At 53.6% G+C, this 17,092-nt stretch overlaps 2 protein-coding genes across 3 annotated transcripts in view; both read right to left on the minus strand.

The window, feature by feature from the left end:
* CORO2A (coronin 2A) overlaps window positions 1–8,868 on the minus strand; it is a 54,504-nt gene extending 45,636 nt beyond the window's left edge. Inside the window, 1 exon segment of the mRNA XM_043565082.1 lies at window positions 8,737–8,868. The gene's annotated coding sequence lies outside the window, so the exon portion shown is untranslated.
* Window positions 8,869–13,893: 5,025 nt separating this feature from the next.
* Window positions 13,894–17,092, minus strand: part of TBC1D2 (TBC1 domain family member 2) — a 55,568-nt gene continuing 52,369 nt past the window's right edge. For both annotated transcript variants that reach the window (XM_043567351.1, XM_043567352.1), the window contains 3 exons: window positions 16,001–16,186; window positions 15,126–15,247; window positions 13,894–14,448 (listed from right to left, as the gene is read on the minus strand). In XM_043567351.1, the coding sequence (XP_043423286.1) occupies window positions 14,241–14,448; window positions 15,126–15,247; window positions 16,001–16,186 (516 nt within the window). In that variant the 3' untranslated portion in view covers window positions 13,894–14,240. The remainder of the gene's footprint in view (window positions 14,449–15,125; window positions 15,248–16,000; window positions 16,187–17,092) is intronic.

A 17,092-nucleotide genomic window follows, 5' to 3' on the forward strand; every position in this document is an offset into this window, starting at 1 on the left:
CCAGGGGTCGCCGGTGTGGCCTCCTCCTCCTTGTACTCAGAGCCAAATCCATCACTAATGCCACCCCTCCCAAACCTTTTAAACCATCCACTTATCTCCACTCCCATTGCTACCAGCTGCTCTCACCTGCACACTTAGTCTTACCTACCAATCATTTCTCCCCCCAAAGATGTCAATCTGAGCATGCCACTCCATGGCCATTACTCCAGGACCCAAAGGGTCTGGCCCACTCCACCTCTCCAGCCTCCTGTGCCCAGGAATCAGAGCTGTAGACACTCAGTGCTCTTAATTCCTCAAAGGTCCACCCCCTTCAGCCTCGGGGCTGTTTCTTCTGTCCAGCATGCTCCCCTTCCCACCTCCACCTGATTACTCGTATTCATCCTTCAGATCTCAGCTCAAAAGTCCTTCCCTTAGAATAGCGTTCTGCAGTGACCCTGAATTACACACATTCTCGGCTCGGCAAGCTTTGATACCCTCTCTTCTCCCCCAGGCACCTGTTCCAGGTTCTGTGGGACTTTAGGATTACTGCTCATCTTCTCTGGTCTGTGAGCCTACCCGGGCAACACCTATGTCTGTTTTGCTCTGCTCCGTATCCCTCGCACTCAGTAACCAATACACGAATAAAGATCTCATTTAAAAAAGTTAATTGAAAAATAACTTTGTAGGAAATGAACGAATGGGCCTTTCTGGGTGAGACTCTAGGATAATCTGTGTGGGGCCGGTCTCTGTGGTCTTTCTCCAGGCGCGTGGGCCATAGGTCAACCTACTCCTCCTGGTAATGGTTGTAACAAGGAGGCTAATGAACCAGCCAAAAAGCTCTCAAAGCTCTTTCCTGTCCATTATCTCCCGAGTTCCCCTCTAGGACTCCCCCATCACTCATAGCCCTGGGCGTTAATGACCAGTCCACTGGGGCATTTCTGAACTGGAATATGTTTACTCTGCAGTGTGAACGCTTTCTTTTTCTCAAGGGCCAGGGACTCAGGAGCCTTTTCTTTGTGGGGTGGGATGAGGAAAAGGTGATGGAGTCTAGTTAGAGCAGGGTTCAGATCCCAGTGGCTGTGTGACCTTGCAAAAGTCACTTAACCTCTCTGGGACCCCTGTCTTCTTATCTGTAAAAAGAGGACAAAACTATCTAGCCAGGAGGTTGATACAGGATTAAATGGATATATGCACATTAAGAGCCTAGTTTGGGGCCTCCTGCATGTCATATCTAATTGATTCTAAGACACACAGTTTTTTAACATGTAACATCTCTGAAACTGGGATGCAATTTATAGTTTAACTGTCTGCTGTTTTTCTTTCTTAATGGATTTTAAAATAATGGTATATCTCATAACAGAAGGTACTCTGCATTTAACAAAACATGACAATAGCTTAGTTTCTTTATTTCCTTTGCAAAGAGATGGGAAGGTGTGTGAGCGCCCCATGGACCAAAGACCAAGAAAGTGCATCATTGAGGGAAAAGGGTCTGCTGGGGTCTGGCATACTGAGGCGGGACCCTGAAGCATCACAAACTCTGAAGATAGGCCCTTCCCTAGCCAGCTGGCCCTCCGGATCTGTCCCTGCTGTCCCGGTCCCACTCAGGGGGTGGCCCAAACTCCAGTAGAATCCTAACCTTTCTGGATCTGACCCTGTGCTCCTGCTGATGTAGCCTGTGGTCCCTGGCTTGTGCAGTCTGGTCACAGTCCTAACAGTGCTTATGGCTGCCTAAAACCCCCAGTCTTTGTCCCAAAGAATCCTGGAACCTAACCCAGAGACTTCTTCTTCTGTGACTCCTTCATCAAGCCATCCCTGGACTCTGCTCTCAACTGTCCTAGAAGGCCAGCAGGGGGGTGTCATTCAGGCCTCATCCAAGTCCTTGGGTGCCTCGGTAAACCCTCTAGCCTGGTGAGGTCAGACTGTTATACTATCTACATTATATTGTAACATATATTACATACAGACAAATTGCTCTAGAAATGAATGTCAAATAGCACATAAAAATTTCAAATGTAGAAAAAAAAGTGAGAGTGATAATCAACCAGCTTGATGTGTGTCCATCTGTATCCGTAGTCACGGTGCACAGATATATTCTTCTCCCACATTCAAACCCTAACAGGGTCAGTCCCCACACACAGTTCTCGTCCTTGCTTTTCCAGTTAACGTGACCTTGCAGACCACCCTCCACATGGACGGGTTTCTTCTCAGTGATCTCACAGCACTCCCCTGTCCTCCATCCCTTCCCTTGGCAGGTGCCTTAGTCCACCTCAGCCAGGTCCCCGAGGCCCGGCCCATGCTCATGGCCTCATGGCTTTCTGCTTCTGCAGATACTTGTCCCCCTTCGATGGGAAAGGGCTGTGATTGGGTCACGGCTGCCCTCAGGCCTCCCAGAAGCAAAGCCACACCCCAGTACAGAAATACTCTTGAGCTCTTAAATCAAGGGGTGCAAGGTAAACGGAAGCTGTCTGTCCCTGTTGGACTTCGACTGGAGGCCTGTTAAAACAGACCAGACGTCCTCTGAGACCCCGAAGGATGCTGGCCCTGTACTTCCTAACCCCAGCGGGCTCCAGACATCACAATAAAGAACAATGAACAGGTGCTTGGGGCATTTTATAGTTCAAAAGCACTACCATGCTCTTTATCCAATTTTGAGACTCACAACCACCCTAAAAATTAGGCAAAGCAGGTATTGACATTTGAGCCATTTTACAGATGAAGAGACTGAGGCTCAGAGAGGTGGGCCATTTACCCAATGACCTTCTTTGCTTTCCTCCCCTCCAGAGTCTGGCTGACTCTAATCCCACTAACAACCCAGCTCAGACATCACCTCTTCCAGGAGCCTTCCCCACCTCCAGCCTCACCCCAGGCTAGGTCAGATGCCCCTTTGAGGGCCCACAGCTCCTGGGTTTCCAGGAAGGGGGGGGGGTGTGAAATACTTTCCTCACTTTATGGGTGAGAACAAGGGGCATAAAGAAGGGTCAGGACTTGCCTACAGAGCACGTTACTGGCCAGGTCAGGTCTCCCTCCTCAGAGGTATGGCTTCTTTCGTTCCACTGCGTCTTTTGTTGTCTGCAATCTTGGACTCCGAGCCACTGCCCGAGGTTCATTTCCGTCTCCTCGTGTGCTGGCTGGGCCTTACCTGGTTCAGCCAGGTGTGAAGGGGAGTGTAGTGTAGGGGGATCTGGTTGGGGCAGGCTCAATTCTCCAGCCTGAGCCAACACCCTGGGGTAGCCTTAGAAATAGCAACAGCGGTTGGCCATCTACTGAGCACCTCCGTGTGCCCGCACTTTCCACTACACCTCACTTCATCCTGCAGCTGGCACCATTATGATGCTGTTTTGCAGGTGGGACGGGGTGGGCAAGCCCCTGGCCCAAGGCTCACCTGGTAGCTGTGCTGGGACTGGATGCCAGGACTGCATCCCTAGCAGCGGGCGGCCCCAGGAGTTTGCTGGCACCAGAGCCAGAAATAAATGCACAGTCAGAGTACAAGAGACAACTCCCAGGGGGCCTGCAGGCCTGGCACAGCCCCAGCCTCTCCCTCCCCATCTCCTGGCCACCTCCCATCCAGGGCCGGCTGGAGGGATGAGACTCTTGAGCTCAGGGAACACAGGCCTGCCCTGGCAGTCCTCGGCACTCCCTCTGGGCAGGGTCACGCCGCTTGCCAGCCCCCTGCAAGCTCTGGGCTCAAGGCCAGGCTGAAGGCAGCTGTCACATCAACCCTGCACAAGTTCTCAGCATCCAATTTTTTATTCGAATGGGACCTCACATATCTGCTCCCAACGGGGTGAGAGATGCTGAGCAAGGCCCTGCCTTTCACTGGGCCTCACTTTCCCCATCTGTGAAATATGCTGGGGTGGGGTGAGTGGGGGGGGGGTGTGTCTCAGTGGAACCCCCCAACTGACATTCCAGGTAGCACAGCACAGTGATTAAGACCCTGGACACTGTAGTCCGATGACACGGGTTCAAATGTCATACTCTGTGCAAACTGCCCAGCCTCTCTGGGCCCCAGTGTCCTCATCTGTAAAATGGGGATAGTGGTAGAAAAAAGAAAGTAAATACACCAAAATATTTATATTGATTACCTGAGATGAAAAGAGAAGGTAGGAGTAATTTATTTTCTGTTTTCCTTTTTTTCTAAATTCTCCATCACCATCAAGTATTTATGATAGAAAAAAACAAATATACTTTCTTTGTAAATTAACTTTATTGACAATATAATACGCCCATTTTAAAAAGTAGTAATAATAATGAGACCATCTACCCTCCAAGATGCTTTGAGGATTGAATGAGTTAATGTATGTCAAATTTTAGATGGTGCCTAGAGCATAAGAAGTGCTATTAAATGTTTATTACATAAATAAGCCTAGGACCAGCCTGGCTTCCTCCTCCTCCTCCTGCTCACCTGGGCTGGACCCCCCTTCTCACTCCCAGCACTGAGCTCGCGGATCCTCTGCCCCTACATTCACTGGTTCACTGCTGGGGCCCAACTCATCACCCTGGGTCTGGATTATTTCCACAGCCTTCTCTCTGTACCCCAGAGGAATCGCACTGACACTCAAATTTGGCCATGCTCTTGCCTTGGCCTCCCATGGCTCCTCAATGCCCTCTACTAAAAGATCTAGCTCCTTTGTGAGACACTGTCTTAGCAAAGCTACTTAATGTCTCTGTATCTGTGTATTCTAAACTGAAAAAAGGAGTAAAAGAGTACCCCCCTTGGGGCACCTGGCTGGCTCAGTAGGGAGAGCATGTGACTCTTGATCTCAGGGTCGTGAGTTTGAGCCCCACTTGTTAAACCCCTACGGTTTACTTAGGCCTATTTATTTAACAACACCCACCCCCCCCCCACAAACTTAGAGGATTCCTTAATGTACAGGGCGGGGTCCACAACCTGACCATCAGTGGTGCCTCTTACCAGTCTCCTCTGTCTTCTCTGTCACTCTGTTCTAGTCTGCTCTTCCATGAACATACCAGGCATGGTCCTACCTCAGGGCTTTTGCACTGGCTGTTCCCTCCACCTGGATGGCTCCTCCTCCAGAAATCAGCCCAGCTCACTTTCTCACCTCCTTCCAGACTTTGCCCAAAAGTTACCTTCTCAATGATCCCCCCCAGCCACCCTACTTAAAATCGCAACCCCTTCCTTCCATTCCCTGTCACACACTCGAAACATACTCCTGTGTTTTACTTGTCCTGTCCCACTTATCACCTGCTGCTTTACTTTTTGCTCGTTGTGTCTTTTTTCTGTATTAGATTTTAGGTTTCTTTAGGACAGATTTTTTGGTCTATTTTATTTACGATCAAGACTCCTGCTCCCACCCCAGAGAATACCTAGCACAATGTAGATGCTTAATAAAAGAACAGTTGAATAACTAAATGAATGAATACAAACCACTTAGGAGAGAATCAGGCCAGTGGTAAGTACTCAATAAATACTAGCTGTTATTACTCTTATTGATTCTTCAAGGCGAGGTTCCCATGCCCTTCCTCCTGGACATCTCCAAGCTCAAAATCATACTTTCCTAGTCTCCACGGTATCCTGCCAATCTCTCAATTATGGCAGGGAGCACAGTGCTCTTCAATGATCTCTTTTTCCATTTAGGCTGAAGTGAATGAAATTGCCATTTCTTGAAAGTCAAAAGCAGGCAGATATTGGCCATTTCACATAGTTCAACCTAATATATTTCTCATGGCAGCCTGCAGGACTCTGGGGGGCACCTCAAGACCTAGTACTCAGTAGGTACCCCATAAATGTTTGTCCAAAAAGTGAAGTCACCTATTCCTGGCCCCTCATGCTAGGTGGGACTGCAAACACCTCCAATCCAGTCTGAAGGAGAGCAGGCACAGCCTATAGACTTAAAATAGCCAACAGAGGATCTTGCTGCAATATCTCCTGGTCCTCCGGAAAAATCTCTGTCCCCTGATATCTGGCAAAGAAAATAAAAACAAAGCTATGCTATATTCTAAAACAATCCAGGTTCTGGCCATTCAGAACTAATAAAAGTCTAAGGTTGGATTAAGCCCCGTCCCGGGTGGAAAAGGCTAGCTGCTCACCTCTAAGGGGATTCATTTAATGATGGGGGAGGAAGGCTAGAACATTCTTTGGTTATCACCACGTTCACTGTTCCAATACAGGACTCAGTTACAGAGGTCTGTTAGGTCCAGAAGGCAGGTTGTCAGAGCTGAAAGAAATTCAGCAATCCCTCAACCTACCCCATTTCACAGATGGGGAGAGTGAGGTCCAGAAAGGGAAAGGAACTGACTCAAGGTCACACAGTGGGGAACATGAAGAGTTCATCCTGGTATCTATGCCTGCTGACGTTAGTCTTGTGGTCTCTCCTCTGGACCACACTGCTTTTACGTTGGCCAGACGCCGGCAATGTAAGCTTTAGTGTTACTATTTTTTAAGCTGTACTTTTCAAACGAAATGTTTATTAAACCTCAGATAAAACTCCAAGAGCTCCACTATAAGAAAACTGTCATAAATATCAGCACTACATTTATCATTCTACATAGTTACTTCCTTGGGGTAAAGTCCTCAAAGTAGAAGTCTAGGGGCAAAGGGCAATTAGGATCATTTTCAGACTTTTGTAACAGGCTGCCAGATTGCCCTGCAAAATTAAATGCTGCTGGAGAATCCCCACAAAGAGGTTTAACCTTTTGCATTTATTTTTGCTAATTCTATAGGAATAAATACAGGCTGCTTTCACTTACCATATACATGGTATGCGTTTCCTAACAAATAAACAAATACTCTGGGCTTAAAATCAGGATCCCTGGGCTTGGCTACTAGTTTGCGGTGTGAACTTTGACAAGTCACATCCCCTCTGGGGCTAGGGGATGCCTATCTAGACAAAGAGGGGTTTGGAGAGATGATCTCTTAAGATCCCTTTCCGCTTAGATATTCCACAATTCCACAGCACATTTTCAGTTATTAGCATAGGATGACTTTTTAATAGCCAGAATTTGCCAAGCCCCTAAATCAGGCCAAAATGGGTGCCTCTTTGTACTAGCTGAGCAGGAAAACAGAGCCCAGATCATACAGACCTAGAGATGAGAGGAGACTTAGGTAGCACTTAAGTGTGTGCATTGGAGCTACGTTTGAGTGACAGCACATATACTTAGTCTGTTTTTACAAGGGGGTAATAATACTCATTTGTGGTCTAGCTCCAGGTTCTGTGAGGCTCCACCATGACCAGAAGGCACAGTCATGGTCACTCTCAGTTGGCCTGAGAATCCCAGACTTGCAGTCAAAGGTAGCTCAACTCCAGCAAGTGCTCATCCAGTCTCTGCTCACATACCTCTGATGACACAGAGCTCATCACCTGCCCAGGCAGCCTCTCCCTACTTTTGGCAGTAAGAAAGCTCTTGGGCGGGGGGCAGGTCACGAAGTGGACAAGAGAGACCAGACGTGGTTCTCAGAAACTACTCCTTCAGTCAGGGCAGGCAACAGGAGAAGATGGGGAAGAGGCACTGGAGGCAGGGAGGCCTGGAGAGGGGCTTCTCTGGCCCTTCCTCTCACTTCAGACCTCTAAGGCAGCTGCTAACCCAAAGGTGCTCTAGAAGTTCAGGGAATGCAGGGGACACATTCCAGTACTGATGCAGGTGGGTTCTGAACAAGCCCCAGGCTGACCACTACTTGCTCTGGGGCAGACACCTCAGCTCCTGCCTCTTGCCTTTGCACGCTTTGGCTCTGGCAACAGAAAGAGTGCTGGGCCTGGGGCTGGTCAGCCTGGAAGTGAGCAGATTTAAGCCAAATGATACGCCTAGGGTGGAGGAAGAGGAGTAAGATGTGATCTGTAAGCCCAGAGCAGGACGAGAAGCTTCCTGCTGTTTACAGCTAGTAAGATCCCCATCATAAGAGGTGTGCAATGGGGAAGCAAGACCTTCCAGAGGGGATCTTACCGAGCCACTGAGCCAGAGGCCAGAGATCTTTTTCACCCGGAGAGCCTAGAGCCACAGTCCTTCATACACATATTCTGTCCCAGACCCACCCAACCCCACCCAGACACAGCTCTCTCGGCACTGTCAGGCCTCTGAGGTCCCCCCCCCCCCCCACCAACGTGATCCAGCCCTAGCATACCTGGCGGGGCAATGGAAGGGGAAGAGGACGTGCCACTCCATTCTCTAAATCCAGGTTGGTTCATGGGTCTAGCCCAGGCAAGTCTGCAACTGATGGTCCCATCGCCCCCCAGTGAGGCCTCCCCCCAGCAAGGCCGACTTGGCTGGCCGACACTGACCGCCCCACCCTGCACGCCTAGGCGGGCTCCATAGGTATCTCGGGCGGTCGCCCCCTCCTGTTTCCCGTATGGGGAAGCTGAAGCCCTGCAGGTCACCTAGTCAGGAGGGGGAGAGTCCAGACAGGGTTCCAGAGGGGCACCCAAGCCACAAGGGAGGCCTGTTGGGACCGGCTCGCCACACCCAGAGTGAGCGGCCCTCACAGCGGGCGGGAGGGGTGGGCGGGTGCAAACGGTGCAGATCCCGGCCCCTCAGCCGTCGGGAGCTTGGACCTCAGGGCGGCCTCTCCCAACGGCGCGGCGCGGAAGGAGCCACCATTGCGCCCGCTATCCCAGTGGGGAAACTGAGGCCTGGTGCTTTGTAAGCTCACGCGGAGGTGCTGGAAGTCTCGTCCCCCCCGCCCCACCGGGTCCCCCGCGGCTCGCCCAGCCCAGCATCCCTCCCAGGGCGCTGCAGCCGGGAGGCGCAGCGCGCACACATCGCGTACCGCGGGAATGCACGGCTGGCAGCGCGGGGCCGCCCTACCTTGATGACGGCAGCGCAGGTGGCGGTGGCGGTGGCGGCGGCGGCGTCCGGCTCCGGCTCCGCGCTCCTCACCGCCCGCCGAGTCCCCACGCGCAGCTCCGCCGCCTCTTTCCCCCCCGGCAGCCGGGAGGGCGGGGCCGATGGGCGGGGCCGGGGCCCGGCACTAGCCCCGCCCGTGCGCCCCGGGTCCGGGCGCACCCCTCCTTCCCCACCCTCCGGACCGCGCTCCTGGCCCGCGGGGCTGGTCTTGGGGCGCGCGCACGCGCACAGAACAGGCGCGCACACGCCGCAGAGATTGGGGCGGGCTGCCCGGCGACCAGGCGGAGGCTGGGGACCGGCGGACCCACTGCTCCCTCGCTTCACGGCACGGGGCAGGGGACTCGACCTCCCGAGCCTCCGTTTCCCCGTAGGTGAAATGGAAACAGTAACTGTTCCTGCCTTCGAGTGCTGTTTGAGAATTAGATGAGACGACTTAATTTACCGGCCGGCAAAGTGAGCGCACAGAGCCCCCGCCCCGCCCCCCACGGGGGTGGCGCTTGGTAGACCCCGGCTAGTAGAGAAATTCTTGAGGCTTCCCTTTCGGCGGGGACGCAAAGAGCAAGCAGGGAGGGAGGTTCTGTAACGGGAGGACTCCGTTCTCTCGGCAGCCAGGAGGGGGCGCTGCCGCCCAGGCCCGCTGGCTCTCGGGTTCTGAGCACACTAGGCAATGGGAGACGGTGAGGCCCCTCCTTTTAATAATACTACCACCTAACACTTACTGAGACAGGCACTGTGCTAGGCACCGTAAATGAATTACCTCACCTCACCGTCATACAAGCCTATGAGGTTACACTATTACCAATTTTACAAATAAGAAAGTTGAGGCACAGATTAAGCACCTCGCTTAAGATCACGCAGCTATTAATTCGGCCCCAGGCAGCACGGCTCCCAAGTCCATTTATTTAGCCGCTATTATTACCCCCATTTTACACGTAAGAAGATTGAGACTTAGAGTGGCTAAGTAAGTCGGGGCTCGGGGATATATCCTTGGCAAGAATAGCCAGGGCCAAAGCCTGCAACTTCTTCAGTTCACTGGGCCACTCTCCCATCCCGAGTCCCCTCCCCACTCCCTCCCTCCCCCCCGCCCCCCGCAGTGTGGCCTTCAAAGCCAACCCCCCCTGTGGCCCTGACCCAGGCTTCTCAGAGCTGGCCTATTGGGAATGCGTGCGTGCTTCAGGTATCAGCAAGAGAGTCAGATATTTGATGTTTCAGAAAAGCATATGGAGAAACCAGAATGTTGTAGGAGTTCCTTATGGCTCAATATTGCCTTTATCTTTAATTACTCCTGGTTGTGGGCACCACAGCCTCTCCAAGGCTAAGGCATCTGAATGTCCTAATTCATCTCACCTGCATTCCCCTCCCCTCCCCCCCCCCCCCCATACCTCTGTGTCTTTGCTCACATGGTCCCCTCCGCTAGGAATTCTCCTCCTGCATCATCTCCCCCTGTCTAAACCGACACATCCTTCCTTCCACGTTCATCACCGACACACCTCCCCAGATGCCCTGTGGATGTGCCCTCCCAGCCTTGTGCCTGCATCTCTCCATCCTGTGCCATGATGATGGGTGGCTGGGACTGTTTGGGAAAGGCTGGTTTGACAGCGACCCCTGGGGGCCATGGGCATGTGGACTGATAGGAAGTCACTGGAAGCCTCTGCAACAGATACAACCTGGGATCCTTTCTGGGGATGCTGCATGTGTGTGCACCTGTGTGTGTGGGGGGGGAGGCAGGGGGAGGGGGTGGGGGTGGTGGTGTCCTCATTCTCCTGCTCCTTCCCTCCCCCAGCACTGGTCCATTTGAGGAAGGCTAACCCTTGATCATCTTCTGAATTGCACACATGGGGAAACTGAGGCCAGAGCAAGGGTAGCCTGCCCAGGGGCCCCTAGTTAGAAAATCACACAGTAGGTTTGGCTTCAAAGTTGGGCCCATCTGCCAGCACCTTACATTGGGCCTTACTGTTCATTGGGATAGCCAGGAGACCAATGCCCCCTTCCTTCCCTATATGTCAGCATGGCCAGCTTTGTTTAATCTACTGTGTTGGGTAAATGCCTTGTGCAGGACCAGACTATTTGTGAGGAAGGATGGCAAATTCTTCATCTACCTGCCCTGCCTGGAGCTTTCTGGGCAATATGGCTCGTGCCCTGGGAGATTGAACTAAGAATGAGGGAACAGGGGCACCTGGGTGATTCAGTTGGTTAAGTGTCTGACTCTTGATTTCTGCTTGGGTCATGATCTCACCGTTTGTGAGTTCAAGCCCTGCGTCGGGGTTCTGCGATGGCAGCATGGAGGGAAAAACTGCTTGGGATTCTTTCCCTACCCCTCTCTCTATCCCTCCCTTGCTTGTGCCGGCACTCACTCTCTCTCTAAACAAAACAAAACCAAACAAACAAACCTTTTTCTTTAAAAAAAAAAAAAAAAATGAAGGAATGAACAGCAGTGCCTGAGAGGTGAGGTTCCAAGTGTGGGGGATAGTAGCCCCGAGTGCAGGTGTTCTGCAGAAGTCAGTGCACATCTCCCACTTTGGGGTGGAGGTGGGGGGAGTCTTCCAAACAGCCCTCCAGGCCCTTCCTTCTTCTTTGAGGAGACCCTTTATTCTTGGCAATATTGCTCCAGGGAGGTTCCCTGAGTAACTCCTGTCCCCTCCTCTACACAATGCTTGGGGCCTAGTGTCTGCTTTGAGTGGAGAGGTCCCATCCCCTGGGGTAGGAAGGTGGGGCTGTGAGGGATCAGATCCTCCAGCCCTAGAAGGCAGCAGCCCCTGGGGATGGGGGGGCGACAGCTGTGGTGCGAGGCCAGGAATCTGACACCAGGGGTGGGCCCCAAATGCTCTTTAGGAAGAAGGGGGAGGGAGGGAAGACAGCAGCAGCAGCCACAGCCCTTCTCGAGGTGTTACACTCCCCCCCCCACACCCCCATCTCCACCAGTCCCTGTTAGAGCCTCCCTGTCAGGTGGACGTTTCTTCCTTCCATCTTCCTTTGCCTGGAGCTATCCCACAGGGCCCTACATCACTCAGGGAGCTATAGGCCTGCTCTTTCCACTGAATCCTTCTGTGTTCTAGGCTCCAGGGACATTGAGGTGAGCTGGAACTAACCCTCCCTAGTCTTACAGTTAGCACCTCTAAGGCTTGAGCATGACTTAACACTCAGCAGCTGTGTGACTTTGGGCAAGTTAGTTAACTCCTCTGAGGCTTCATCTCCTCATTCCTAAACCGAGTTTGGCCTGGGGTGAGCAATGCTCCAGGACAGGCAGTTCTCATTCCTGGCTCCAGCATCTCATTTTAGGGCTGGAGGAGGCCGGACCAGAGTCGGTCCTGTGATCTCCAACCCTCCCAGTGTACCAGAACGCCCAGGCCCCACAAAAGGCTCTGTGTCGGCCTGGCACCAATATTCTTTAAAAGCTGCTTAGGTGATTCTGTGGTGTAAACCAGAGGTTACAGTGCTGGGTCAATGGCAAAGCACCTGCCTTCCCCCAGCCCAGGAGGGGCAAGGTGTGGGGCCCAGCTCTGAGCAGAGCTTCTCTGCCTGGGGGTGGGGAGGGGAGAGGAGGAAGGGAGAAGAGGGGAGACAGGAAGAAGGGTGAGAACAGGCAGAAGGAGGAGGGGAAAGAGGAGGGAGGAGGGAGGAGAGGGGAGGGAGAGCAAAGAGGCAGAGGAAGCAGGGGAGAGATAGGAAGGGAAGAAGGGAGAGGGGTGTGCCATTTATCAGACAGACCCTGTCTGATCAGGGATTGTTCCTCCCCCCCCCCCCAACCCCCCTCCCTGGCTGGGGAGGGAATTTGAATTTCAGGGCTGGAGCTGAAGGACCAGCTGGGCCTTTCCTGGAGCCTTGGGCCTTGTTGAAGCCCTCTGGGTAGTTTTTCTATAAAAAGGCAACTCCCTGCTGCTGGTGGTGCTTTACTCTTGCCAGGCACCAGCTCATCTCCTGGGAGCTCTGAGAGGCTAGACCCCTTGTCTCCCCGGTGATAGCCCTTAAAGGGTACAGCACCCAGCCTGTTGGGGGTGCAGCTAGGACCCCCGCCGGCCACCATCACGCCTCACAGATGCCCTTTGGTGGTGAAAGGATCTCAGCAGAGGTAAAAGTTCAGCAAAAATGAGGAAGGTTATTAAGACACTATGTGGAGTGTTAATGGGAAACCCGGGGCCCTGGGGTCAGCTAGTAGCCCATGTCATGTGGGAGGAAAGAACTCTGAGTGCCTCTTCCCCAGAGCTGTGTACACGGTGTGGGTGAACTGGGTGCCTGGTGCACCAGTCCCTCTAAGTTCACACTTGTGGGTGAGCAGGCCAGTTCCTGGTCCCCAGTGACAGGAACCTCTGTTCAGAGCTGGAAGTTTCCTGCTGGAGAACCACACACCCACCCCACCCCCACCCCCACCCCCACCCCCTCCTGCCAGAGACTGCCCAGCTTGAGCCTGTACTGACACAGTGAAGGGTTTGTTGAGAAATGAGCTGCCCAAATCACTTATACAGCCTTGACTCCCTGCCTAGAGGGGAATGGGGGAGGTGGCGGACTGCTGAGGAAGGGCCCGGAAGAACCCAGAAGAACTGAAACTGAGTTCCTGCATGCAGTGGGTGCCAGAAGAGACAGCCCTGACTTGGTGACAGGCTATACCTATGTCCCTCTCAACACCTCTTCCTCACCCTCCAGCCACCCATTTTTCAGAGAAGAGGTGACTCTTCTTGCCTGGGCCTGTGAAGTTGGTAGAGGGAAGCCAGCCGTTGGCTGCCTGACCCAGGGTTCTCTGCCCAACACTCACACCAAGTTCCTTTTGGTACAGGCAGGGGTTTTCCCTGGGAACCTCTTCCCCCCAAACGGGCTGTGAATGGAGAGGAGACCACAGGTGCAGGGCTCAGGAAAAAGGCCTTGGTAGATGGGAGCTGGGCCTGGGACAGACGCCTAACCAACACTGGGGAGGCACTGTCACCCAGGAAGACACACCCTGCATGCATAGGACTCTAGCTCCTCAGGGACCCAGGAGGGGGGCTGGCCCTGCAGAGACATCCAAGGAAACAGAATCCATGGATGTCCCACGCCGGGTAGGCCCTAGTGATGGGACACCCTGGAGACCTGGGCCCAGCCAGGAAGTCGGTTACTGGGAATCATTAAGCTTCCAAAGCTTGTCAATTAATTCTAATGTTTATATTGTTTTATATAGATAAACTTTAAGGAATGTTCAAGGTTACCCTAGAAGACAGCATTCTTGCTCGTCTATGTGCTAAAGTGCTCTGTGGAAGAAGTGAGAAAGGGCTGGCATCCTTGGGTATGTGCTCATGAGGGGATGACCCAACCAAAGGCTTCCCAGCAGACAATGTTCTGTTGGGGAGACCGAGGCCCAGAGAGGGGAAGGGACTTGCCCAGCACGACGTGGTGATGGGGCTCACGGGCTGGACCACCACTCCATGGCCATCCATCCTCCTGGGCGCCTGCCAGCCAAGAGGGAAAAAGGGTTTTGGGGAGGGCAGGTGGCCAAGTCAGGCCTCGCCCTCCACCTCGTCCTCACTGGCGCAGTCCTCCGGCACCACTGGGGCTTGTGAGTTCCGAGTCTCCAGGTACTCGGCCTTCAGCCGCTCCAGCTCACGCAGCTCAGGCTCCAGCCGCTCCCGGTGGGCCATCCGCAGCTGCCGCAGCTGTTTCATAGGAAAAGGGTTCATGTCGTTGAAGGCGATGGTCATCAGCTTCCTGCGGGGGAGAGCACAGTCAGCCCAGAGCCCAGCGCCCCACTGGGCCTACATTCACCCGGCCTTCCCAGGCACCCTGGCATTCATTCTGTCCACGTGGCTGAGGCCCTGGCCCCCGCCTGCAGGGAGCTCACCTTCCAGGAAGGAAATAGTGAATAAGAAGCCAACTTCCACCCAGAGTGATGTGTACTGAGGCAGGAGAAAGCTTAGGACTATGGGAGCTCTAACCCAGTAAGGAAAGGTTGGTCAAGGAAGGCTTCTTGGAGGAGGTGACATGTGAGCTGAGTTTTGAAGAATGAGTAGAAGTTGGCCAGGCAAATGTGGTGGTGGTGCAGGTGGCAGGAAGGCATTCTAAGCAGAAGAAACTGCAAGACCAAAAAGCCCGGAGGTGGCTGTTGTCCTAGGAACTCAAATAATTCTGTTTGGCAGGATTGTAGGGCATGGCAAGTATTAGGGAAATTAGGAAAAGGTGGGAAGGAAATGAAATTGCATGGAGGCGTTGAATGCCATGTTAAGGGGCAGACAGACCCCTGAGGCAGTGGAACGTCCCTAAAGATTTCTAAGCCGAAAGGGAGCATCAGCAGCCCACCAGCATACCCTCTGCTACGTGTCCTGGGGGCATGTGAGGGTGGGAGGACTGCTGGACCGGCAGGGGTGGGGGCAGAAAAGGGTTCTCACTGGCTGTTGCAAATGGTCTTGGTGAAGAAGCGCAGGTACTGGTAGATCTCTAGGCCATCATGCAGCCTCAGGATCTCCTCCTCGTTGTACTTGAAAATGGCCAAGGCATAGCGGAATACCACCTGGGGGCAAAGCGGGGGGCTCAGGTGGGGCACGGGGGGGCCAGGAAGGTAATCCCCAGGGGGAGGAGAACCCACACACCCAGACAGTGTGGGGCTCCCAGGACAGGCTTCAGGGTTGAAAGCCTGGAGGCGACATGTGTGCAGGGAGGCCAAAGGGGGTGGGCAGACTGGAGACCCCAAGGGGAGAGAGCACAGCTTGGAATCCGGGGACGGAGACGGAGTCCTGGCTCTGTCCTGACTTGTCCCGGGACCCTGGGTGAGCTGCTACCCTGTTGGACCTGAGGGGGGTGATACTGTCTCTACATGGGGCATCAGCAGGAATTGACTGGACTAACAGATCCAAAGGTGCTCTGTAATCTGCGGTGTGGTATGTCATCAACCAGCATGGGGACACTGGGGTGGGGCGTGGGGAGGGCCTGCCTAGGGTCTCCTAGAAACATGAGGAGCAAAGCTGGGACCACACCCAAATATGGGGGGGAGAGAAGGGGGGACCCACATGACTGGATGGGCAGTGGATGGAATAGGGATGGGCCTCCCGGATCATGGTCGTGCCTCCTCCCTAGGGAAAGGAAATCCCCCCAACTTCTCTTCTCCTCACGTGTGCAAAACACTTTAGTTTACAAAGCCATGCTCCCACGAGGGGTCCTCAACAGCCCTGACAGGGGAGCACCGTCTTCCCATTCTCTAGGGGCGGAACTGAGCCCAAGAGGGCCTTGCTCGGGACTGTCCTGCTCACCCCTGGCAGCGCCCCACCTTGATGCCCTCATACAGGAAGGCGTCCCAGACCCGGAGAAGGATGTTGCTGATGAGACTGTCTGCAAAGACCACGAGGAACCAGTTGAAGGTGATGAAGGAGAGATCCACGCGGTGCTGCGCCAGGTGAGCCATCAGCCTGGGCAGCTTCTCCGAAAGTAGGTCCTGGAGCACCCGCTGGTCCACCTGGGAGCCGGGAGACAGGGCTCGTTGGCCACCACCCTAGGGAAGGGGCCGCCGCCCTCCCTAGAGAGCCAGTCCACACACAGTCGTGGAGTCACCCCCCACCGGCCCGGAGGCGCGAGTGCCTGGATGGGCTGGAGCCCTCCGTGGCCAGGAGACGGGCACGCGGCACACCGCTCTGCTGCTCCCGGCACAGGCAGGCAGTCTTCCGAGCTGGAGTGCTGGGCTTTGACGCGGAGGTCTCTGTGGGCTACGTTCTTGGCCAGTGAACCTGAAGCCCTCCTAAACCTGAGGCCAAGCAGTTCAGGCTTGTATTGGCCTCAACGCTATATCCATTTGGGGTCTGACATGCAAGGTGCTCGGTGCATCCAGCTCCAGACCTCAGGTAACTCACTGAGCCTAAGGAGCCACTGAACCTGAAGGACTCCTAGATCAATGGATGTGACGTCTGGGATTTGTCTCACTGGGGATGGGTGGGAGTAGAGACGGAACAGCACGTGGGTGCCTGTGTTGATAATTATTCAAACTAGGTCATAGATACATGGAGGTTCATATACTATTTTCTCTACATTCGAAATTTTCTTTTTTTTTTTTAACTTTTACATTTCATGAGACAGTGGAGCAAAGTGAGGTTTTTGCATTTGAAATTTTCTATACAGAGAGAGAGAGAGAGAGAGATTGAAACCCTCCAACAACCCCACCACAGCACACTGGTTATACAACACACCTTGATTTCGGAGGTGTTAAAACATGAAAATAAAATATGGAACATTTCCCAGCCTGCCTTGTGGCAAGCGGTGCCTTGTGATAGAGTTCTGACCAATAAGGTATAACCAGCAACTGCTGGGCAGGAGCTGTTTGTAGGGGAGACAGCCCTTGCCTTCCACCCTCTGCTTCTTCCAGAGCTGG

Source organism: Prionailurus bengalensis, chromosome D4 (assembly GCF_016509475.1).
Source record: "Prionailurus bengalensis isolate Pbe53 chromosome D4, Fcat_Pben_1.1_paternal_pri, whole genome shotgun sequence".
Classification (NCBI taxonomy): domain Eukaryota; kingdom Metazoa; phylum Chordata; class Mammalia; order Carnivora; family Felidae; genus Prionailurus; species Prionailurus bengalensis.